This window comes from Cavia porcellus, unplaced genomic scaffold (genome assembly GCF_034190915.1).
Source record: "Cavia porcellus strain 051 isolate PalLab524CR breed Dunkin Hartley unplaced genomic scaffold, mCavPor4.1 scaffold_25, whole genome shotgun sequence".
NCBI classification, from domain to species: Eukaryota; Metazoa; Chordata; class Mammalia; order Rodentia; family Caviidae; genus Cavia; species Cavia porcellus.
Window position 1 is genome coordinate 36,570,436 of NW_026947508.1, and position 25,883 is coordinate 36,596,318.

The following is a 25,883-nucleotide window of genomic DNA, read 5'->3' on the forward strand; positions in this document are numbered from 1 at the left end:
AAGGTGAGGATTGAATGATAGATCTAAAAGACAGGAATGTGATTAGAGCCCAGAAAAAGAAACATAAAGAAGAACAATGTAATAGTGATTAGAATGTGTGAGAAAGTTGGAGACAGAACAAAAGTCACTGAAAACCTCTTCACAGAAATAAAGGCAAAAGATTTCCCAAATATAGATAAAGAATTTGACATACAAATAAATGAAGCAACCAGGGATTTAGCTCAGTGGCGTAAGCACCTACCTGGCAAGTGTGTGGTTGTAAGTTTGATCCCTAGTATCAAAGAAAACTTTAAAAACAAAAAAATGAAGTATATAGAACTCCAAACAGCCATAACAAAAACAAATCTACACCCAGGCATATAATAATCAAGATTCCAGAAATTCAGCACAAGAACAAAATACTAAAAGCAGAGAAAAGAAAAAAAATCACCTATAGAGGAAAGCTCATCAAAATCACAGCAGATTACTCAACACAACCATCAAATCAAGGAGAGTCTGGAGTGAGATATTTCAAGCCCTAAAAGAAAATCTTCAACACAGATTGATGTAAACCACAATGCTATCTTTTAAAATTGATGAGTAAGATATTTTCATGACCAAAAAGCTGAAAGCTTTCCCCTAAAATCAGAAACAAGGCAAAAATGGCCACTATCATCACTGTAACTCCGTATAGCTTTGGAAATATTAGCCAGAGCAATTAGATAAGAAAGAAAAATAAAAAGAATAAGGATAGGAAAGAAAGAAGTTAAATTATCATTATTTGTGGACTGTGCATAGAAGCCCCCAAAAACTCCACTATAAAACTTCTAGATTTAATAACCGGATTCAGGTATATAGCTGGATACAAAACCAGCATTCAAAAATCAGTGATACGGTCTGGGGGTTTAGCTCAGCAGCATAAGCTCCTGCCTTGCAAGCAGGCAGTCGTAAGTTCAATCCCTGGTACCGATAAAAATGAAAAAGACACACACACACACAAAAAAAAGATATAACAGGTACAGGTACAAACTTCCTATGATGAATATCATGTATATCTAAAATGCACCTATAAAATTCCAAAAAAAGGCTTTAGGTTTGAGTAAATTTTGAGTGACCTGAAGAGCAAAAAGGTATTATTCTTGAATAACTATTACAAAATATTTTTGCATTTATAATCACAATAAATAGAAAAAAACAATGAGGTTCATCCATAATACAAGACATTTGAAATGATTCTAATAACATTCTTCCTCCACTAGATTGTAGAGCTGTCCAGGGCCAGGAGCTTGTTTTGGCAACTTCAGCCCACTCTGGTTCTTCTTCAGGTCCACTGATCAGCATGTGACAATCTCCAAACAGACCTCCCCTGTGTCCCGACCACAAGTTCAAGTCCACCAGCCCTTCCGGCAGTGAGCTGAGCCAGGTAGCCCACTAAACCCAAGATGGTGTGCTCCTGGAAAGCACCTGGTACGCAGCTGGGAATGAAAGAGGCTTTCAGTACCCAGACCTCAGTCTCTGGCACCAGGGATGGGGTCACAGGTGAGCCCAGTTCCTCTTGCTTTTTGTTTTAGCCATGTGCATTCTGAGTATGAGTAAAGGGTATCCGGCTCCCCAGCTCAGGTATGCTGGTGCTGCTAGTGGCACAACTCAAGCCAATCATGGAAAGGTCAGGGCAGTAGTGGGCAGGCCAGGGCTGGGTCCAGCACAGCCTTGTCTGCAGGGCTTCTCCAGAGGGCCAGAACAGGCCTTAGCCTGAAGAGGACAAGCTCTGCTCCCTGGCAGCGGTGAGCACATTCAGAAGTTTAGTCCATGGCCTTTCTTCTCCAAAATGGAGGGAGTGTGTCTTCATCATGCTGGAGTCCTCAGAGTCCAGCATAATCACAGGTACATGTCCAGTAAATGAGAGTCACAGCTCGTCTCCATGAGTCCTTCAGGGCTGACTCAGATACCTCTTTAAAGAAGTCTTTCTTGAGCAAAAGACGTAGCTCTGTGGTAACATGCATCACTTGTACAAGGTCCTGGGTTAAATTCCCAGTACCACAAATACAAGTAAATCTCTTCCTCCCCGTCTCCGGGCTTCCTCTCCAGGCTTCTTGCCAGGGGTCTGCACAGTGCCAGTGCTCTGTGTGGTGCTCTTGCAGGCTGTCTCCCTCTTGGAGTACCCTCCACTCAACTTGTTACATTCTTACTGGACAAGGGTCACTTCGGTCTTTCCTTCAGAAGGCCTTTATGACCACCTCTTTTGGGTTTCTCTTCCCCATTGTCCACTTAGGTGATTCGTTCTGACCTAGACTAAGAACACTCCTTGAGTATGAGAATCAGACCCAACTCATCTTAACAACCACCACTTGGCAGTGACAGACAGAAACTAGGCTCAGGCCAGCATCTATGTTAAGTAACATCTGTTAGGGACAAACCTTCAGGACAAACAGATCCTAGTTGGGGTCCTAGCTCCACCACTTGACAGCTTGGCCAAGTTCCTTTCTTATTGTGAACTGACTGGTCAATAAAATGAATGCAGAAATGAGGCTCTAACTACCTGAGCTGCCCAGAAAGTCATATAGCAGGGCAGAATAGGCCCCTTAATATCTGATACTCAGAGGTCTGGACACCAGGCTAGGTTAGGAGAGGAGTCACAGCAGGGCTTGATCTTTCTCTGCCAAAGTCTAATGTTCTCCTCTTCCTCCAAAGCACCTAGAAAATAGAGCCTACAGCAGGAACTGAATACGGATGTTTTATTTAGGAGGGACAAACTCAAGGCATTAGGGGTGAGAAATTGGAGTAAAAATATTGGAGGTAGCAAGATGATACCCTTCCGAGCAGGGTATAGCTATATGCCAGGCAAGAACCAGGCTCTGCAGCTGTGTCCACCAGCTACTTGGGAAATCTTCCTGCAAGCTATACTGCCAGTGAGGAACCATGCCTTATATAGCAATTCTTAAAAGGGAGAGAAGACGACAGAGTATCTCTGCCTGGCTTTCTCTTACCTCCAATTTCCCATTAGTCAAATTTTACCCCATGAGTACTAATCCTCTGGAACTTCCAAGTTTCTGTGGCCACATGGGATGCTGTATCCCACCCTGTGGTGGGCCATTCCACCCAGATCTAAAAGGAAGAGACAAACCCTGGATAGGCAGGTGGTGAGTCCCAGGAGAACTGCTGTGGTATATGACATATCCAATATAGTCCAGGATGGTTTTTCTTATTTTCCAGAGGACAAATTAAGGCATGGTGATGAAAGATACTTCCCAAGGTCATTTGATGAGTGACAGTGATAAGTTCAAGACCTAAACAGTCTCACACCAGAATCTGGAAAACCAAGGTTAAAAAATTGGGTTTTTAAGGCAGAAAGTAACTAAAGGGTTTCAAGCTGGGGAATGACATGAGATAGGGAGCTTTTTAATAAACTTGTGTCTGCTGCACCACCTTCCCATTTGGCTAACTGGCACAATCAAGTGACCCCAGGGAGGGAAAGCCATCCAATACAGTGCTTGAGAGTTCTGAGGACTCCCTAATGGTGTTCAAAGTTCATTTGAGACTCAGCCTTTACCTCTTAATCCATCTTCACCTAAGCCCCTACTTGCCAAAGAGATGAACTGATCAAGAGGCCAACAGAATCTGGGTAGAGAAGCCAAAAAGGAAGAGGAGACTGACCTAAAGACCAGGACCAGGAGGACCATCCATCTGTCCATTGTTGGCTGGCTGCCTTGGGGAATTTGGAAGTCGCTGATGAGTCTTTCGGTGTTGTTGGAGATGGTCAGATCTCATGAACTGTCGGCCACACTGATCACACCTGTGTGGCCGATATTTGGTGTGTGTTCGCATGTGACGTCGAAGCTCATCAGAACGGAAGAAACACCAGGTACAGTCTTCCCAGTTACACTTATAGGGCTTCTCACCTGGGGAGTGACAAGAGATGATATTAAGTGGAAGAATGTTCAAACAGTGAGATGAAGGGATTGAATGGTCAAAGCTGGGGACTCAAAAGGGAAGATGTAAGAAACCAGAGAAAAAATAAAAATACAAAAAGAAAACAAACAAATGCCCAGGCATGGCATATATGCCTGTAATTCCACTACGCAGGAGGCTAAGGCAAGATTGTTGCAAATTTGATATTGGCTTGAGTTACATGTGTCTTGGTTACTTTTCCTCTTGGTGTTGAGACAAAATAACTGACACCCACAATGAGGGAAGAAGCTTATTTAGCTTACAGTTTTTGGTAGTTTCAGTCCATACTTAGCTGGCTCCATGGCAGAGTGGCATAGCTAAGAGGAAGCTGTTCAAGGTGGCCACAAGCAACAAGAAAAAGGGCACAAAAGAATAAGCACACTTCTTTCCCCCACCTCCTTATATTGTATACCAGCTCTCACCCCTAGGTGGGTGCAGCACTCACACCACCAGTCCCAGCACTAGACAACAAACCAAACACAAAGGCTAGACTCAGCCACCTCCATGACTGCATGAGGCTTAGGAGGCCATCCAAACACAAACCAGAACACAGTGAGTTCAATGCCAGCCTGAACCACATAGGGAGGCAGTGTTTCAAAAAAAAAAAAAAAAAAAAAAAAAAAACAAATGAAAGTCAGAAAGGGTACAACACCATCAATTGTACCCTCCTCGCCATCCTAGCATTCATTCTGGATGGCCAGTTGGTGGAGTTAGCAGAGCTTGATTCCAAACATGAAAGCGAAAGGGCTAATCCCATTAGTTACCAATCAGTACACAAATCAAAAACCCAGAGATGACTCCACCCCTCCCCCAGATGACACATTACTGACCTGTGTGTTTGCGCTGGTGACTCACAAGGTGGGAGCGCTTTGTATAAGCTTTTCCACAGTCCTTATACGGGCAGCAGTAAGGTCTTAGAGTTGAGGGTTGCCTTCTGTGTGACCCTTCGCAGGCCCTGGAGTTCTCTGTTCTCTGAAAAGCAGCTGTGGGTTGTTCAGAAAGGTAGAGGTCTTTGTGGGAGCCTGATGGGTTCACAAGAGAATCCTGGGATTCTAAGCTGTGCGATGATTGGGAGCCAGCAGGAGGAATTGAAAGATTATAGGGATTTCCAGATGGCAACATCTGAGCCACAGATGGAGGCACAGCCTGGGCCTCAGTGGAAGGCATAGTAGGACCCAATAACATTTCAGATTGTAGAGAAACTCTGAAAGAAGGTGGGGGCCCACAGTAAGATACTATTGGAGCACTACTGGGGGACACCATTGAGAGTCCATTTGAAGCTGGCATTAGCCCACTATAGGGCATCCTCAAATGCTCACTGAAGGTCAAATCCCTGCCTTGAAAACTGGACTGTAAAGGCATCATCTGGAGTTCCCTGCCAATCATCCCTGGCTGGGAGGGATGCTGTCTCTGGTAGTACATCATCTGGTAGGTGAGTGTTATGGGGCAGCAGTTCACACTGCACTCATTCTGTGACACACTGCAACAGGTCTTCACTTCGCCTGCATCCTGCCTGGGTGTCTCAGGAGATGCCAAAAGGGTTCCCAACATCTCTCTGTCCTGATGGCAAAGCTCAGTGCCTGGTGGACCAGAGTTCCAAGAGGTGTACACTCCATTGCTTCTGAGAGGTGGCTGAATATCCAAGATGGACAATGGCTTCAAGTTATCCTAGGGGAGGGAAACAGTTAGGTGAAATTCACTGCAGCACAAATTCCAGTTATACACATCCCTCTTCCCAGCCCTAGACTCCATCCTGATCCAGGCTTCCATCACCTCTGGCCTGAATTATCCTGCCAACACGCAGGCTTTCTATGATGCAGAATGGGCTGACAGAAGCACAATGGAACCCTAATTCAAACTCATATCCCTCTCTTTCTGAGACAGGATCTTGCTACGCAATTCAGGGTGGCCTTGAACTCACTATATAGCTCAGGTTAGCCTCAAACTAATGGTGATCCTCCTGCCTCAGTCTCCTAAATTCTGGGATTACCAGAATGCACCACCATAACAGGCTCTTTTCTTTTTGGTATGTTTTTTATGATTAATTGATTGCATGTGCAGTACAGAGTTAAACCAAGCCTTTACACTAAGCTACACTCTTAGCCCCAAACTACCCCCTTTTAAATTTTGAGGCAGGACACATCCTCTTGCCTCAGCCTCCTGAGAGTGCTAGGATTATAAGCCTAGTAAGAGGAGAAAAGGATGTAAGTTAATGGGGAAATACAGATGATCAAATTGTTATATGCATATATGAAAATTACATAACAAAAACAATAAAAGCTAAAAAAGAAAACATTTTTGAAAACAAATGGAAGAATAGTTGTCTGAGGAGTCAGGGCAGTGTCCCTTGATGGATGACAGTTATGAAGGGTGAGAAAGAAAAGATTGGAAATGGAAGCTTTTAAAATAGGATAGAGTTTGCAAATTTCATTTTTACTAGCTGTGGTAACACACAGCTGTGATCCTAGTATTCAGGAGCCGAGGCAGGAGAATCACTGAGTGTTTTAGGCCAGTTTGGCTACATAGAGCGTTCAAGTTCAACCTAAACTGCAAAGGGAGATCTTGTCTCAGAAAAAAATCCCACTGTATTATACTATATTAAAGCAATAGAAATGAGAGCTCTATAAATGAGAGCTGGAAACATTACCCCAGCTTCCCATCTATTCTTCTTCCATTGGGATGGACAAGAAAAAAATCCATCCAAATATGAACACCCAAACATAAGGTAAAAGTACAACAGTATTCATAGACTCTAAAACATCCAAATAGAAATTAAAGACTGCAATTTCCCAAAAGACAGATCCATCAGAAAAAAATGGTGCTACACAAAGAAAAATGTAACATTCAAGCATAAATAAAGCACAACTTAACAACAAATATAAGTTTCACACCAATTAAAGGAACATCACAGAACAGAAAGAATTCAATGAAATTATGTCCAAATAATTGCAAGAGTTGTATCAGGGGACAGGGGGTAGCTGAGTAGTAGTGTTCTTATTTAGCATGCACAAGAGCCTGGATTCAATCTCCAGAACCATAAAAGCAAAGAGTTCTATTACAGGGTCAGGGGGACAGCGATAAAGAGCAACTATAGATGGACTTCTGTAGTACAGTATATGTTTCTTGGAATAATTTGTTAAACTGTACACTTACCTCTACTTTTTCTTTTTTTTTTTTTTTTTTTTTTGTCTTTTTTGTTTTTGTCGGTACCAGGGATCAAACTCACGACTGCCTGCTTGCAAGGCAGGCGCTTATGCCGCTGAGCTAAATCCCCAGCCCCTACCTCTACTTTTTCGATGAATGTTATTTTTCATAATCAAATAAGATAGCACTTTAAGAAATGAAATTTTTTCAGTGTAAGTGAAAAATTCTAATATAAAAATCAGAAGTAGGACTGAGAATATAACTCAGTAATACAGCCTCTGCCTAGCATGCTTGGGGCCCTGGACACACAAAAAAAAGAGGCAACAAATTTTAGGGCAAAAGAGCATGATTACTAAAATTTAAAAATTGGCTAAAAGGATACAAAAGCACACTTGAGTTGGCAGAAGAAATTAGCAAACTTTAATATAGGACTACTGAAGTTGAATCTAAGGAACACAAAAGAAAATATTTTTAAAAAGTGAACAGAGCCTAAGGGACCTGTGACTACATCCAGCTGATCACATACATTGTTTTTCTTTTTTAGGATAATTGAAAACTTACGAAACTTTGAAAGACATGAACAAAATCATTTAAGAAGCTCAATGAACTCTAAGATGAATACATTCAAGGATACTCACTCTGAGACACATTATAACAAAACTATTAAAAGAGAGACAGAGAAATAGAAGTGACTTCTCACAAGAAAGACAGCCTAAACAAGATCACCAGGATAAGAAGACGCAGTGATAGAGCACTTGTCTAGCATGGCCCAGGCCGTGGGCTCAACCCCTACTCCCTCCTCACACACACATTCAAAGATTACTGGCAGATTTCTCATCAGAAACCCTTTGGAAAGGAAGGTAGGGTGTGGCAAAGCTGGCTGGGAAAATAAACGAGACCTGTCAACTACAAGATCCCAAAAGAGCCAAAACAATCCTGAAAAAGAACAAAGCTAGGACTCATACTTCCTGATTTCAAAACTTATTACAAAGCCATAGTAATAGCATAGTCATATAAACATATAAATCAAAAGAATGGAAGAGACCCCAGACATAAGTCAATGCTTGTTCGGCCTAAAGAATATTTAACAAATGTACCAACATCATTAATTGGGAAAATGACAATCTTTTCATATGGTGTTAGGAAAACTAGACAGACAGAAGCAAAAGAATGAAATTGAAGCTTTATCTAATACCATATACAAAAAATTAACTCAAAACCAGTGTTCGCCTAAAATCCCAGACTTGGGAGGCTAAGTCCAGAACTGGGCTGCATAGCAAGATCCTGTCTCAAGCCGGACGTGGTGGCTCACACCTGTAATCCCAGCATTTGGGAGGCTGAGACAAGAAGATCATTGTGAGTTCAAGACCAGCCTGGGTTACAAAGCGAGCTCAAGGCTAGCCTGAACTGCATAGTGAGACCCTGTCTCAAAAACACCAAAAAAAAAAAAAGATCCTGTCTCAATAAACAAAAAACTGCCAGGTATTCCCAGCCTAGCCTGTAACTCCAGCACTGTGATCCCAGAACTCATGATGGATGTGAATTTGAGGCCAGCCTGGGCTATACAGTGAATTCAAGGCCAGCCTAAATGACATAGCGAGACTCTGTCTCCAAATAAAAAATAAAAATAATGAAAAGACAACTCATACAACAGGAGAAAACATTTGCAAATCACCTACTTGGTAAAGGATTAATATTTAGAGGGTTTTGTTTGTTGGTTGGTTGGTTGGTCTTTTTAAGACAGGGTCTCACTATGCAGTTCAGGTTGGCCTTTAGCTCATTTGGTAGCCCAGGCTGGTCTCAAACTTGCAAAGATCCTGTCTCAGCCTATCATGAAACAAACTAAACTCAAAAATAGGCAAAGGGGTTGAAGATACAATTTGGTGATACAGCACTTACTTACCCAGCATGTATGAGATCAACTCTAGAACCACCCCAAAAAATTCCAATTTTAATTTACAGGTAATACTAGAAACAGAAGATGAATTATACTTTGAAAGCTAGGTGTGGTGGCTCACACCTATAATCCCAGCACTCTAAAGCTGAGGCAGGAGTATCACAGGGAGCTTGAGGCCAGCTGAGCTACTTAATAAGTTCATGTCCGGCCTGAATTACATAATGAGACCCTTCCTTCAAATAAAATAAAATAAAACAATACTATGAAAACACAATCTAATATATCCAGAAAGAAAATTCTAGAAGAAAAAGGTTAAAATCATGAAAAACTGCACATCAGTCCTAAAAAAGAAACTAATTTGAAAAAGGTTCAAGGGATATAATAACCAGATAGAGCCAATATATTTTGAAAATTGGATCCTGGTTTGGGGGGACACATCAGCTATGAAGGACATTTTAAGGACAACTTGAAGAATTTGAGGATTAAATCTAAAATGATATAGTGAAGTTAATTTTGACAGATTTGATAATGTTTTGGCTATAGGGAAAAATGTTCTTTTTTAAAAAGACCTAGAAGACATCTTTTATTAACCATTAGTAACCAATGTAAGGCAAACACACAACAGCAACAGAGAAGACCTCTGGGCGTTACTTCTGGGGCGCTGAGCAGAGCTCTTTTCCTTCCTTCTCAGGACTGATCCTCTTTTTCAGTCTTTCACAAGCAAACTTTTGTAGAGCTGTGTGAACACTGTGCTGCCTCATCTTCTCATTCCTGCAAACTTACCCAGGCTCCCTCCTCCCCACAAAACCAGCTTCCCATAGGGAACCACTGCCTTCACAGCCCAAAGCCTATGAAACACTTCTCTAACTCTTTCCTGCCTGACCTTGCTTGAGGTTATTACCTCCATTCTTCTTAGCTTCCCCTAGGCCTCCTGAACACCCACTGACATACTTTCCTGGCTCTTCCTGTCTCTCCAGAGTTCCCTTCTTCCTTCCAGGCAATGTTTCCAATGCTAACGGATCCATTTTTACTTGAATTCCAATTACTCTTAAACCCATAGCTCCAGGGAAGATCCCCCTATTTCGGGGCAGCCACAAGTACTTCAAAAGGTCTATATCCAAAACTCATGATAATCCTTTCCCACCACCCACTCCTTGCAAAAGATCCTATTAACCCTGTTCCTTCTGATCCTTTGCTTTCTTAGAAAATGTCACCATTTTGGCTCAACTGTGCAAGTGAAAAATCTATTAAGTTATTCTGGGCACTTCTTTCACCAGGTAGATTCAACTACAAGGGTCTCTTGGTATCTGCAGGGGACTGGTTCCAGATCTCCTGTCTAGATGCTCCAGTCTCTTGTTTAAAACACTGCTGTGCTTGCTTCTAACCTGCATGTTCCCCTGTACACTTTAAGTCATCCCTAGATTATTTATAGGGCACAACAAAATGTGATTCTACATAGCTTGTGGTTCTACTTTCAAAATATCTCCAGATTCTGTTTCTCCTTTCCACTGTCACTTCACCATCCAATTATCACAACATCCACTTCAGCTGAGGTTCCACCCTTCAGGGCATTCTTCTTCTTCTTCTTTTCCCCCACCCCCGCCCCCAGGCATTCTTTTAAAACTACAAATCTCATTATGACAGATGGAGGCAGCCTACTGCTCTGGGAGGAAACAGCTCCATCCCTGAACATCCCTTTCCGGCCTCCTCTCCGGCAGACCCTGGGCTCTATCCCATCTTAGCCTTCCTCCAGTCTCAGGACCTGGAAATGTTCATACCATCAATTCTCCAGTCCAGAAGCAGTCCTCACCTGCACTCTGACCTCCAAAACTTGAACCAAACTGGTCTTACCAGTTGCTCCTGTAGCTCCATGCCCCGCACTTCCAATCCATCCACTAATTTATTAAAGCCCTGGGTTCCATCCTAGTGCCAACAAGTAAATAATCCTGTTCCATGGTTAACTCACCATTGTAGTAGCAGGGTCTGACAAAGGCATCCGAATAAGAAAAGTTTTTCCTTCCTGCTCTTAGCTGTTCCATAACAAGTCACTCTGAGAAGTTGCTTGGAACCCACCTAACCCCAACACCCAACACTGGCCCGACACCAACACAAGCACTACTTGAATAAACACTCGATTACCCAGTGTCCCTCATCTCTCCCCTCACCATCTCTCCCTCTGGTTATTATGCACCTCCTGACTCCGCTTTATCCCATCCACATCCCCCACTCCTTAGCCCCTCACTTGGTCAACAGGGCGGGTGGATTCTGGACTCACCAGGATTGGCTGGTTTGCAGGTTGCCATTGGTCTAGCTCATCACCCGCCTGCTCCATCTCAGCCAGGACACTAGCTGCACACGGGACGTCGTGACACTGCTCACTCCAGCCAAGGGGCTGCTGTGGTGGGAGCCGCAGGCTGTGTCACAGCACTAGGACGCCACAATCACCGTGAAGCTTCTACAAAACGCAGAGCCAGGGGCGGGGCCAAAGCAGATGGGGCGGGGCCAAAGCAGCCGGGGGCAGGGTCAAATCATCTCTATGCTGTCGCTCCCAGGCTGGCCTACCCAGCCTCCCATCAGAGCCCCACACATTGCCAGGATCAACCACAGGAGACCTCAGTAACCCTTTTTTAAAAAAGATATATTGTTCAAACTATCCTTAAATTCATTAAGTATCCCCGGCTGGCCTCCGTTATGTATCTCAGGGGTGCTAGGATTACGGACATGCACCACCACACCCATCTCAGTAACACTTCTTGACGATTAATACATGCATCCACTCTACCTACACCTTCTAAACTTGAATCTGAACAGCTGTGTTTGACATGTAATATTCTGGGGAAACCGAGGTCTGAGACTCCAGCCAGGCCTCCTTTGGAGGAGAAAGAACCCCAAGGCTGAGTGTAGGGCCTTGCAGACAGGAGGGACAACACATCTCCACCAGGCCAGGTTCTTGCCATGGTAGGAAGGCTGGAACTTTTCTCTTACCAGTGTACACCTCTGTCCCCTCTCAGTCCCAAACAGCTTGGGCATTCCACTATGCAGCTGAGCGCCATAATACTGAGTATCCACACCTGTGGGGCTGAGATTCACAACTAATATGGTAAAGAAGACAAACCAGAGCTGAGCGTTGATGGCTCACACCTGTAATCCCAGCACTCTGGCGGCTGAGGCAGGAGGATCCTTTCGAGTTCGGGACCAGCCTGGGCTACAAAGTGAGTCCAAGGCCAGCCTGAACTGCATAGTGAGACCCTGTCTCAAAAAGACAAAAAAAGATAAAAAAGAACACAAAACAAAGGCCTTGCCCTCAAGGCACTTCCATTTTAAAAGTCAGTAATTAATGTATCTTGGAAGGTGGTGATTGCAGTAAAGAAGGCAAAACAGGAAATGTGAGCTAACAACTAAATATCTGAAAAGAATCAGCTGTAGGAAGACAAAAAGAAAAGAGCTTGACTGTGCTAGAAGGAAAATGGGAAGGAAAGAAAAGCAAGGGGATCACAGTGCTGTGAACAGAGGAAAGGGTAGTATAACCCGAGGATAGAAGGGTGCATAGGACAGGCTCCCCCATGAAAGGCGTCAAATAAATGCAGATAAGTGAATAAACAAATGCCTTTTAAAATCTAAGAGGTTCCAAGACAGAAGCTGGCACAGCTTTGAGTTGATCCTCTCAGTCCATGGGAAGTGGCTGATCCCAGAAGAAGGGCCATTCAGGGCTGTGTGCAGACGTTGGATAGGTTGACATGAGGTTACCTGTGGGGATGTCCAGGAAGCAATTGGATAGGTTGGAAGCTTAAAAAGCAAAGCCTGGGCTGTAGTTGCAGATTTCAGATTTGGAGCTATTAGAATAAATAAGACAACCTAGGATTAGGATAAGGCACTAAAAGCATACCTCTAGGTGTCTAGCCTGGTGCTTGGCACATGGGAAATGATTATCAAATGAAGAAGTAGACAGAGCCAAGCATGGTGCTCACAATCATAGCTACTCCTAGGAGACTGAGACAGGAGGACCTTGAATTGAAAATCAAAGCAGGGCCCTGAGCATGTTAGGCAAGCACTCCACCACAGCCCAGCCCATTCCCAGCCCAAGCACCCCACTCCCAGCCCAAGTTCTTAGTTTGATGAGCACTGTTATGTATGATAATATCAACATCAGGAAAACTGAGTGAAGGCATGTGGTGACACTCCACCACCTTAGTAACCTGACCACTGCAGCTCCTCTGTGAATCTAAGTTTATTCCCAGATGAAAAGTTTATTTTAAAAAATGTAAAACTTGGGCTGGCTGGGGTTGTAGAAGAGAGGTACAGTATTTGCCTAGGCTGCATGAGGGGCCCTGGGTTCAATCCTCAGCAAAAGAAAAACAAATGGTTTTTGGTTTTATTTTGTTTTAAATGAAAAAGAATAAAATGATGAGGGAGAAGATTTAGCTCAACGGCATAAGTGCCTGCTGTACAAATGCGAGGTTGTGAGTTCAATCCCTGGTACCAAAAAAAAAAGAATAAAATGATGATACAAGATTTCAAAACAAAATAACAGGAGATAAGCACTGGTTAATATATTGAGTACTATTATCTTCAAAGTAGTTGTTTAGATTCTAAAATACAGGAACAAAAACATTTGTTACAATGGAAGCTCAAAGGCAAGCTGCAAAGGGATCCATGCAATATAATAGCATTCAGGAAAAGTTTTAAAACATTCAGAATTTGCTAAACATTGTTTATGGGCACAATTTTTATTATATTTTAAAAATAATAAAATCCAACAAAACAAAACAGAATAAAGCCAATCAAAACAAAGCAGTGAAAACAGGATAATAGGAAATCAACAATAGCCACTATCATGTATCTTGCTACCTTCACAATAGTCGTCTATACCATCAGACACAGCAAATCAAACAAAGCCAGAACGAAATAACACCAATCAAAACATAACATTGAATAAAACAAAACAATAAATCGAAACAAAACAAAACAGTGAAAACAATACTGCACATTGTTATCTTCAAAATAGTTGCTCAGGTTACCAGATGCAGGCATAAAACAAAACAGTGAAATGGAATAAAACATTGGATTTCAAAAACAAAACCGGAGGAAATCCCCCACAGCTGACACAATGTACACTGCCATCCTCCAGGTAGATGCCCTGCCCGCCAGCCCCAGGCCTGCAGAGTCAACCAAACAATACAAGCCTCAAGCTATTCCCTTCCCCTCAGTTGCTACCAGCATGGTTTTTCTTCTGGTTGAGGCGCTTACTGATTAGCATAGCAGAGCCTGCTTCACGGGAAGGTGTGGTTTCTCTTCTCCAGGTACTCACACACAAGAAGACACCAGTGCAACATGGGACCTGCAGTCACTGGGCTGGCCAAGTCCAAGGTGGTGGTCAGGGCTCAGGATGGGCAAGGTGACTGGGGACAGCTGGGTCTTCCCTCCCCACAAACATTATATTTAATAAAGAGTTTTTCATACCTAAATCATAATCAGAACAACTGTTTTGAAGATAACAACATTAATATATTAACTAGTGTTAACTTCCTATTATTTTGTTTTGAAATTCTCTATCATTTTTATCCTTTTGTTTTTGTTTTTCAAATAAAAAACAATCATTCATGGAATGGAATAATAATACCACACAGTAGGTGTATGCCACCACACCTAGCACTGTATTGGTTTTTATAAAATTTTGAAATGTTTGTACATTATAAATCACTCTCCATGTCCTACCTGCCAGTTCACTCTCTAAAACAGAATTTGGTGCTGGACATGGTGGCACATACCTATAATCCCAGCACTTGGGAAGCTGAGGCAAGAGGATCACTCTGAGTTCAAGGTTAGCCTGGACTACACAGTGAGCTACAGGCCAGCCCAAAATGCAAAGCAAGACTCTGTCTCAAGATAAAATCAAAAAGAAAAAAGAAAAGAAAAAAATATTACTATTACTTTGGTAAAAATTATAAAGATGATTAATATTATATGAGAAGAGTTCCTGGGTGTGCCTTGCCTGTAATCCCAGCACTCAGGAGGCGGAGACAGGAAGATCCTGTGGGTTCAAGGCCAACCTGAGCTGTAGTGAGCTTCTGTCTCAAAAAAAAAGAAAAAATATATATATGAGAAGCAGTAATGTACAAAGAAGTACATCTAGGAAAATGAGGGAGAAAACATGTTTGATTGTTTGTTTGGATTTTCATTGCTTCAAGGGGGTTGTTTGTTTGATGTGATTTGGTTTGGTTTTTTTGAGACAGGATCTGGTTCAGGCTGGTTCAGGCATAGTTCAGGTTTGTTCTGATCTCACTGTGTAGTCCAGCCTGGCTTCAAACTCACAGTGATTCTCCTGCCTCAGTCTCCCAAATGCTGGAATTACAAGCATGTGCCACCACACCCAGTGAAAAACATGTATATTTAGGGCACAATCATCAAATCAGTGTAACTTGGCTAATGAAGAAAACATGCTTGATTACATAAATTTAGATTCTTGGATAAAATCAAATCTGAGCTGGCAGTTTCTACAAGAAAATTTTTTGCCTTATTTATCCCACTTAGAGTATTAGGAATTTATCTTTGTTTTCTGAGAGTTTTAGCTAAATTGGACTTTTTTTTTTCAGTACTGGGGATCAAACTCATGACCACATGCTTTTAAGGCAGGCACTTATGCCACTGAGCTAAATCTCCAGTCCCTAAATTGGACTTATTTAAGCTCCTGTTAGTCTTCCTAAACCAATCAGAACAAAGCTTCTTTAAATCTTTATAATTTGGAACCGGGCTTGGTGGCTCACACCTGCAATCCCAGCGCTTGAGAGGCTGAAGTGGGAGGATCCTTGAGAGTTCAAGACCAGCCTGGGCCACAAAGTGAGCTCAAGGCCAGCCTGAACAGCATAGCGAGACCCTGTCTCAAAAAGACAAAAAAAAAAAAAAAAAAACCTTTATAATTTAATTTAGTGCTATCAGCAAGGTGGAAAATATTCAACTCAAACAATCAGACTTAAGATTATGTCCTGAGTAGGCCGCAGACACAGGGTTACAGTGTTATCACTGGTCGCAGACATGTCCACAAAACTCACTAGCTCAGATGGCAAAGGCCGTTCCAATCCCCAACAAGCACAGAATAGTTTAAATGATTTGATCTCACAAATAAATCAACAAAGGATCTAACAAACCAAATTCTGTCATTCATCCAACAGAAACTAGATCCCACCAACTACCCAGCAGAGATCTCCAATGGTCAAATCATAAAACCATTGTTCTCCTGGGATATAGCTCAGCAGCACAAGCACCTACCTGGCAAGCAGTCCTGAGTTTGATTTCTATACTAAAAACATTATATATATGGAAAAGACAGCAGTCCTGAGTTTGATTTCTATACTAAAAACATTATATATATGGAAAAGACAGCATAGTGGAAAAGATGGCTATAATCCCAGCACTCAAGAGACTGAGGCTGGAGGATCATTGCAATTTCAAGGTCATCCTGGGCTACAAAGCAAGTTCAAGGCCACTCTGAACTGCACAGTGAAACTGTCTCAAAAAACAAAAACATCGCTGCTCCTCATAAGGAAAATCTGTTGAAACTGGGATGATCTGGAAGGCACTCATTTGACTCTCAAATATCCAAGCTACCTTTTTGGCATTTCAGCCCAAATTAGTGATCTAAGCCCCTCCATGCATGGTTCAGCCATGGTATGGGATACAGACCAAAATTTAAGTCAAACCAGCTACAGGCAAGCAGACCTGGACAATACATGGAAACAAAAATCCATAAATAAATAAATAAACAAACAAAACCAAAGAATCAGAGATTTTAAAAAGGAAAACAAAAATATTACAGTGCCTCTCTGGAGCCCGTAGTATTAAGAAAAGGACACAACTGATTCCAAGAGAATCAGCCAAGAGCTTCTGTAGAATCCCAAACATTAATGGAAGGGAAAAAACCTGAGACCTCTAGCAGATCTTTTCCAGTGCCAATTTACCCGTTTCTGGAAATCTTCAAGTTCACTGTTAATAAAGTCAGGAAATAAATGCAAAGTCTTGGGAAAGGAAGTGTCTCTCCACGGCAAGTAACCACTTTGCTGAAAAGTCTGAAACTCAGTGTGGACACAAACAGGAAAGTGTCTCAGTCTTCTCCATCAACAGTCTGCACTGTCAGTCTACCCCACCTCCCTCCAGCCTAAAAAGGGGTCATCTCTGTGTTCAGCAGCCAGACCAGTCAGAGATAATTGTTCACTTCTGGTTCCTTTCTTCTGCTCTACTTAAATTTTTTAAAAAAGGTGTTGAACAGATAGCCATTGAATGAAAGAGCAGGACCACACCTCTTCCTTTCCCTAAACTCCCAGACCTGGCCTGGCAGTAGAGGAGGTGAAAATTAAGCTGGATTTGCAATACAATAGCTACAGGTTGTACCTGTCTGTGCATTCTGCATCCACCTATCAACAAACCATGGGTTGAAAAACATTTGAGACTGGAGGATCGCCATGAGTTCAAGACTAGCCTGAACTACATAGTGAAATTCCCGTCTCAAAAAACCAAGAAGGAAGGGAAGAAGGAAGGAAGGAAGGAAGGAAGGAAGGAAGGAAGGAAGGAAGGAAGGAAAGAAGACATCTGAGAAAAAAATTGAATATGTATTATATTTACATAGCATGTACATTGTATTCACTATTGTTTAAGTAATAAAGGAATGATTTAAAATATACTAGAAGTTGTTATAATGATGCACACCTGTGATTTTAGCTCCCTGGGAAGCTGAGGCAGGAGGATCACGATATGGAACCCAACCTGAGCAATTTAGCAAAATCTAGTCTCACAGAAAAAAAAAGATACATATTAAATTAAATTTTAAAAAGTCAGGTGTGGGTTTGTGTACCTATGTCCCAGCACTCTGTAACCCCAGCACTTGAAGATGAGGCAAGGGATAACTGTGTGTTAGAGGTAGCCTGAGCTACATATTATAATTCCAGTATGGGGGTATGGGGGAGGGAAGCAGAATATTTGTGTATAATCTATGCACTATGCACATCCTCTCTCTCTCTCTCTCTCTCTCTCTCTCTCTGCTTTTGATGGTAGCTTTTGGTTTGGCTTGGTTTGGTTTGGTTTGGTTTAGCTTTGGTCTTTTCGAGACAGGGTCTCACTATGCAGTTCTGGTTGGCTTTGAGCTCACTTTGTAGCCCAGGCTGGTCTCCAATTTGCAATGGTCCTCCTGCTTCAGCCTCCTGAGTGCTGGGATTACAACAGTGTGCCACCACACCCAGTTTACGATGGGAGATTTTTGTTCATTTTGTTTCGTTTTCTTTGCTTTACTTTGTTTTGTGAGACAGGATCTTAATTCAAATTAGCCCAGAACCTTGAACTCACTTTTAATCCAGACTGCCTCTAACAGGCAGTGATCCTCCGGCCTCAGCCTCACAAGTAGTGAGGTTATAGGAATGTGTCACCATATCCAGGTGTTTTATTTTTTGTTTTGTGGCATGGGGGTTGAACCTTTTACCCTGAACTAAGTCCTTAGCTTTTTTTCTTTTTTGACACACAGTCTCATTAAATTTCTAAACTGCCAGTGACACTGGGCTCCACCTGGTAATTTCCTGCCTCAACTTCCCAGGATGCTGGGGTTACAATGTGCACCTCCACACTCAGCTATACCATGCCATTTTATACAAGGGACTTGAACAGCCTCAGATTTTAATATAAAGAGTATATTTCATTTGGCCTAACTTTGCCAGTTTTATGATATTATGCTGGTAAACAAAGATTTGCCAGTTTTTTTAGGCTGGTGTTCCTACTTCTGCAAAGTACAACCCAAAAGCAAATGGGCTCCTGTGACACCCACTACAACTGAAGGCCAACAGGTTGTCCTTCTCCAGATACTATCTCCAGTTGCTGCAAAAGCAATCTGCATATCAATCTCAGTGGTTTAGAACAATACAGTTCATTTCTAGCTCACATAAAATTTTGGCTGCAGTAATCATACTTTTTTCATTCAAGTAGATGAGCCCCTATGTGGACATTTTGCAGGTGAGTGGATGGAAGAACCATACAACAGCACTCAAAACTTCTACTCAAAAATGTGTCACTTTTGCTCATACCTTATTGGCTAAGTAAGTCTTGTGACCAAGCCTGATGTTGAAAATATAAAGATAATTTTCACATTATAAGGCAACAAATAGAAAAGAACAATAGAGCATAATAATAATTACATTTAAGATTTTATATCTACATGTATGGGTGAGACTGACATTATTTTGTATCCTTTTAGCTGTCTCAGCCTCTACTCAGATGTACTGAATCCGAATCTGCATCTTACGGGGATCCTATGGGTGACCTGCACACACACTGAAGTTTAGAACACACTGTTCCAGCAGGCAAGCTAGGCAGGCTAAGTGGCAGCCATGTGCCCTTCCCAGGCCACCCTGCTGCTGTGTCCTCCTTCACTAGTTTGTTTCTCCAGTGATCCTGTCTTCCAGATCCAGGAAGGGACACCAGGAGACTGTCTGGCATCATGAAAAATTGAGGTTATGCTCTGTGTGGGTGTTTAATCTCTACCATTTTTTAAAAACTTTCTATATCATAAAATATACACAGCAGTGCCTGAAAGATAAATTGAAATGACTAGTTCTGATGTGAGTATCTTTTTCTCTACCAAGCATTTCAAAAAACAGAATTTAGCTGGCACCACAAAGCAGTCCCTCCACACAAGACTCTTCTGGGAAATATGTCCCTATCCCTAGAACTAATTGCTTCTGCAATGTTATGGTAACCACTTGCTGGTTTTACTTTTAATTTTACCATATATGGATATGTTTCTAGACAATACAGTTTAGTCTGGCTTGATTTTTGTCATTCACATTAATGGAATCCTGTCTTGCTCTGTACTTTTCACCTGTGGTGCAAGAGCTCAGCCATTCTCATTGCTGAATATTTTCTCAAAGTATGAATAGATCCCAATGTATTTACTGATTCTGCTATTGATGAACAATAGGTTAGCATTATGTAAACACTACGATTTGTCTTATACAAGTATTGCAGGAAACATACATATCCTCTAGGAAGTAGTCTCAAATTATTTCTTTAGATTATCCTTAAAAGACTTCAAGAGGTTAGGTTGTATCTCAGTTGTAGATCACCTATGCAAAGCCCTGGGTTCAGTCTCCCCTCCACATACACACACAGAAAAAAAGACTGAAATACTATGTGACTGATTTATACTCAATCTAGAGCAGCACAGAATATTAAAGAGAGGAGGCAAGTAGATAAGAAAAGAGTTTAATAATGGGGGAGGAGATGAAGAGGGAGTCACCTCAAGGAAGGCTGGGCAGCTCTCCCTGCAGACAAAGGGAAGGTTCTGCCTGATACAGTCTCTGATGGGGGTAGGGCTCTGGGGAGTGATGTGAGCTGATTTATTTTGTGAGAGTGCTGGGGACTGGGTTAACCTTTACATGCCTGAGCTTTGGTAGACTTTTGGGAAGGAGAAGCCATAGAGGCTTCTGGGAAGAAGGAGATATGCATTATCAGGGCACAGCTTTGAACCACTGCCATGATGATTGTGCTGTCTCTCAGATGGGGGACCTAATATTCCCATCTTTTTGGTGTTAGGGGGCACTATGGAGTCTTTCTTTTACTTCCTGCTGAGAAGGGACATTGTTGGGGCCTAAGGTAGTAGGGAATGGAATTGAGGGATCCATTCAGTCAAGTCTGTGAGGTAGAGATGTCGCTCAATAGTGGGATTTGTTTGGTAATGAACACCTATATTATATTCTGGCTTGGATAAACCGCAAGAGGAGCCTTTACTGCAGATGGAGTCCAAGGTAGACCAGGTGAGGTCCATTTTTCTTAGGTTGAAGAGTTGAAGTTGAACCTGTGGGCTTAGGAATTTTAATATAGATTAACTCTCCTGGAGATAAAGGAGGATCTGGTGTGTGTCCCTCAGAGGGTTGAGGGGGGTAAAGAGCTGTATGTTGCTGAAGAAGGTGTCGGAGAAATGAGAGAACCAGAATGTAGTCAGCTAAGGGAGGAATATTAGAAGGTGAGGGAAAGTTTTGTAAGACAAATGGTCTACTGTACATAAGCTCCAAGGGGGCTTACCTGAGTAGGTGATGTGGGGAGAGGCTAGAAGTTAGCAGTAGAGAGGAGAATCATGTATATGTGAAAAGAAAGTATGAGTTAATTGGAGAACATCTGTGCCGTCATGTAGAGGACTTGTCTCTATCTATTGTAGGAAGGGGCAATAGGGTAGCTGGGTTGAGGGTGCTGCTGGTTGAGATTGTGACAGTGGGGTCTTGTATTAAGGGTTAGACATACTTGTAGCTGTGATGTGATTAGAGCTGGGAGTGTCTTGTGAGAAATTAGATTGACTAGATGGTGTGATGAGTAGACTGTGAATGTCTGTCCTAAAGTGAATTTTTGGCTTCTTGTGTCAGGAGGGCTGTTGCTGTTGTTGCCTAAAGACAGGGAGGCCATCCTCTAACTTAGTGCCTAGCTGTTTTGGGAGGTATGCTATGGCCTGGAATGAAGGTCTTTTATTGTGTTCCAATACTCCAATCACATTATCTTTATCTGTCGTAGTGTATAGAATAAAGAGTATAGTAGGATTAGGAAGTGTAAGTGAAGGAGCTCTAAGGAGGGCCTCTTAAAGCTTTGTGAAGGGGGTGTCAGTTGCCATAATGGGGTCTAGAGGGTCTGAAAGAGGCCCTTTAGAGGCTTCGTATAGTGGCTGGACTAAGGAAGCAAAGTTGGAGATCCAGAAGTAAAAACAGTTTGATATGCCTGAGAAGGATAATATTCATTGTTTTGTGATCAGTGTCTGTAAGTCACAAAGGAGTCTTACGGTCGGAGGTTATGGACCATGTGATGAGTATAAGCATGAGGCCTAAGAATTTGACCTTTGGCAAGGCAATCTGAGCTTTGGAGCAACAGACCTTGTATCTTTTACTACAGAGAAAGTTGAATAAGGCAGATGTGTGTTGTGTTGTTGTGGCACAGGAGGGGAGCAGAGTAAGAAGGTCGTCTATGCATTGAATGAGTGTACTAGGTTGTTGACTTATAGTTGTAAGATCATTGGTTAAGGCTTGGCTGAAGAAGTGAGGGCTGTCTCTAAATTCCTCGGGTAACAGTGTCCATGGTAGTTGAGTTGGGGTTTGGGGTTTTAGATATTTTTTCTCTCCAGCCTGTGCTTTGAGTTAAGGAAAAGTATCTGAATCTGTCCGTGTAAATGTAAAAGGTCTGGAATTGTGAATGTAAGGGAATAGTGGAAAATGTATTATTAAGTCTAATACAGGAAAGTGAGAGGTCCATGGAGGAATATGAGACATTGTAGTGTAAGGATTTGGTACAACTGGATGAATTGGCATTATTGTACTGATGATGTACTTTGGGATATTGGATTGGGTGACAGGAGCTGTTGGATTTGAGGACAGGGAGAACAGGGGTGTCATCAGGCAACTGAGTGACTTTTAAAAACCCATTAGTTAACAAGCAGCAAGATAATAGGTTTGAGTCTGCGTTGATGTTTAGGGGCTATTGGGTATTGGGGAACAGAAGGGAAGACTGAGGGGTATTTGAGGTGAATTAGCAGTGGAGTAATGTGGGTGGCATGAGTGGGATCGGAGGTGTCTCAGACTGTAGGGTCAGTGAGGGAGGAGGAAAGGCGAGGGGCTGAGTTAGTGGTGTATGATGGTGGGACTGGAGTATGAGAGCCATGAGGAGAGGGAGAGAGTATAAGAGAAATTAAGTTTTTGCAGTAAAATTTTTATCAAAAAGAGGCATAGGACAGGTTGGGATAATAAGAGAGCTGTGTGTAAAGAAAGGGTTTAGAATCTGGAAGGAGTAGATTTTTTCTGCAGAGGTCATGTACCTTGGCTGTCAACTCCCACAACAGAGACTGCAGACTGGGAGTATCAGCCTTAAAACTCAGGAAGAACATTATGGGAGGCTTACATGTCAACAAGGAAAGAGAAGGTTTTCCCTGAGATGTCCAGCGAGACTCAGGGCTCTGAGCAAGATACCTTGGTGAGGCTGTGGGCCCCGAGCCCCTTCAGTCCTCTTCAGCAGCGATGCTGAGCAGACCAGCCAGTGATGACTCCCAGGCGGCAGTGTCTTCTCCTGTGAGGGCAGGGAGGGTGATGACTTACCCACTCTCTGGTGGACAGAGCAATCGCACTTCCAGTAGCCCTTTTGGTTGCAGATGGGAACGGCTCTCAGCTGTGGCTGCAGGTCAAGGCAGACTTGTGTCTAGTGTTATTTTTTTTTGCCACACTTGAAGCATGATGGGGGGGGGGGGGGTTGGGGTTTTTAGATTTTTTTTTCCAGCCTGTGCTTTATCTTGAGCCCAGAGTGCCACTCACTGCAGCTGCTGTGACCATAAATTGGCCTTAGAGTTTAGGCTGGACTGCAACCTTTTTTATGGCCATCCTGGAATGTAACCTTTTTAAGGTCATCATATTTTTGTTGTTTTAGTCTATCGCTGAAGACATGGAAAGCCATACTTAAGAGGTCTCCTTGGGAGTATTGAGGACCAAGGTCTGACATTTTGAATTTAGTCTGAAAGTTTGGTGCTGCTTGGGAAATAAAATGGGACTTTAGGAGGACTGTGGGATCAAGTGTGATGGACAGAGGAAGACAGGGTAGTGCGTGGAGTCTAGTAAACAGAGGAGGATCTCACAGTGGTGTAGTGGTCTGAGAGTGACTTTGAGATAAACAGGAGGAGGAAGGAGGAGGAGCAGAAGGAGGTGTCCTCCTCAAGAGTTATGGCAATAGGGGATGGAGGTATTTCATCTAACATGTCTGAGAAACAAGAAAGGAGAGAGTCACAGTGGTGAGCTGATAAAGGAGGAGGACCTGTGAAGTGAGCCAAAAGGATTTGGGAGGCCTTGCAGGTTTGGAATAGATCAGGGCACGCCCACAGCTGGACATAAGGTATTTACCCCTTCTTGCCATTTCAGTAACAGAAGTTAAGTAAGTCTCTTAATGTCAGCCTCCTTCCCTGACAGTTTGTTTTAGCCCAAGTGTATCTAAGTGCAGCCCAGAGGAGTGGCTTTGTCAGGTAATGGTTGATTATTACCCATGTGTTTGAATTAGAAAAATGAGCTGGGGTTGGAAGGGTTGCGAATCAGGAGACAATTGTCACCCTCCAGTGAAGCACAACCAGTAGCATAGTAGCATAGTCCCAACAATGACTTCTCTACTCATCACCAGAGGAGACAAGAGGAAGTCCTAAAGGATGTAGAGGTCCCAGAAGGATATAGAGTAGTAAGGGGGATGCCCTGACATGGCTGCAATTTATGACAGGCACCCCAAAGTACAGTAGAGGGGAGGCTCACCTTGGCCATATGAGATGAAGGCCAGCATTGGATGTTAGCTAGAAATAGCAAGGAAAAGGAGTCCTAGTCCCAGGGAGAGAGAGAGAGAGAGAGAGAGAGAGAGAGAGAGACAGAGAGAGAGAGAGAGAGAGAGAGACAGAGAGAGAGAGAGACAGAGAGAGAGAGAGAGAGAGAGAGAGAGAGAGAAGGGAGGAACAAAGAGGAAAGGTCCATAGGTTGAGGGGGCTCAGACTGGGGGACAGACCCCCCAGGAGCCACAAAGCCTCCAACCACTGGAATCATGGCACCAACTGATTGAGTGATTTGTACTCAATCTAGAGCAGCACAAAATATTAAAGAGTGGAGGCAAGCAGATAAGAAAAAAATTTAATAAGGGGAGAGGGCATGGAGGGAGTCACCACAAGGAAGGCTGGGCAGCTCTCTTTGCAGACAAAGGGAAGGTTCTGCCTGATATAGCCTCTGATGGGGGTAGGGCTCTGGGGACTGATGTGAGCTGATTTATTTTGTGAGAGTGCTGGGGATTGGGTTAACCTTTACATGCCTGAGCTTTGGTAGACTTTTGGGAGGGAGAAGCCATAGAGGCTTCTGGGAAGAGGAAGGTATGCATTATCAGGGCACAGCTTTGAACCACTGCCATGATGATTGTGCTGTCTCTCAGACAGGGAACCTAACACTATATATCCTTGCACATATTTTCTAAAGTAAATCTTATTTTTTAGAGCAGTTTGAGGTTCTCATCCAAACTAAGCAGAAAGTGTAGAGAGGTAGTGTACCCCACACACCCACACCCTCCTCTACGGTTATCAGCCAGCACCAAGTGGGACACTTGCTACAGGGATGAACCAGCACTGACACACCACTGTCCCCTGAAGCCCACAGCTAGCTTCTAGTGTTCATACCCTATGAGTTTGGGCAAATAACAGGTTGCCACTGTTAGAGTGTACCCTAAGAACTGTCACACAGCTGTGGTGGTACACACTACAATCCCAGTTACCCAGGCTGAGCCAGGAGGATCACACATTAGAGGTCATGCTGGGCAATTTAGTGAGAATTTGTAAAGAAAAAAAAAGCCAAGCATGGCATGACACTTTTTATTGTTGCTATTGTTTTGATTTTGTTTTTCTGAGACAAAATGGCCTTGAACTCACAGTGATCCTCCTGCTCAGCCTTCCAAGCACTGGGATTACAGTTATGCACCACCAAGCCTGGTGGCATGACACTTCTAATCCCTGGCAGTGCTCTTTGAGACTGAGGCAGAAGTATGGAAAGTTTAAATCTATCCTGGGCAATGACTTGGCAAGATCCTGTCTTAAAATGAAAAATAGGAAGGGTTGTGGCTCAGTGCTAAGGCCTTGGATTCAAACACCAGTACCACAGACAAACAAATTTTTTAAAAAGTGATGATGTAGTTCAGTTGGGATCCCCAAAAACAAAATGTGGAAAACTACCTGGATGACTCTCCTTGAATAAACAGCAACTATCTCCATTTTGGCTAACTGACCCTACGTCCATGTACTGCTATGCACAGAGTTGGTTAGGCCATTTTGTTATCCCTCCAATTGGCTTTAAGCTATGTAAATAGGGCTGGCTGAGGTGCTGATGTATAAACTTTCTTTTTTTTTTCA

General features: G+C 42.8%; 1 protein-coding gene across 1 annotated transcript; it reads right to left on the minus strand.

The window, feature by feature from the left end:
* Positions 1–1,055: 1,055 nt before the first annotated feature.
* On the minus strand, positions 1,056–11,437 carry Klf17 (KLF transcription factor 17). Its single transcript, XM_013157834.2, has 4 exons — positions 11,244–11,437; positions 4,758–5,595; positions 3,634–3,878; positions 1,056–3,288 (listed from the first exon to the last, which is right to left on the minus strand). Exons 1-3 carry the CDS (start codon positions 11,298–11,300, stop codon positions 3,634–3,636), a joined length of 1,140 nt encoding a protein of 379 aa, XP_013013288.2. The 5' UTR covers positions 11,301–11,437; the 3' UTR covers positions 1,056–3,288.
* Positions 11,438–25,883: the final 14,446 nt, after the last annotated feature.

Bases quoted from the DNA above. Each gene is read 5' to 3' on its own strand.
- Klf17 (XM_013157834.2), bottom strand. From the start codon at position 11,300: ATGGAGCAGGCGGGTGATGAGCTAGACCAATGGCAACCTGCAAACCAG. The intron at 5,596-11,243 runs GTGAGTCCAGAA...TCCCTCCCCTAG, and splicing joins CTGCAAACCAGCCAATCCTG to GATAACTTGAAGCCATTGTC. The intron at 3,879-4,757 runs GTCAGTAATGTG...GTCACTCCCCAG, and splicing joins TCACCAGCGCAAACACACAG to GTGAGAAGCCCTATAAGTGT.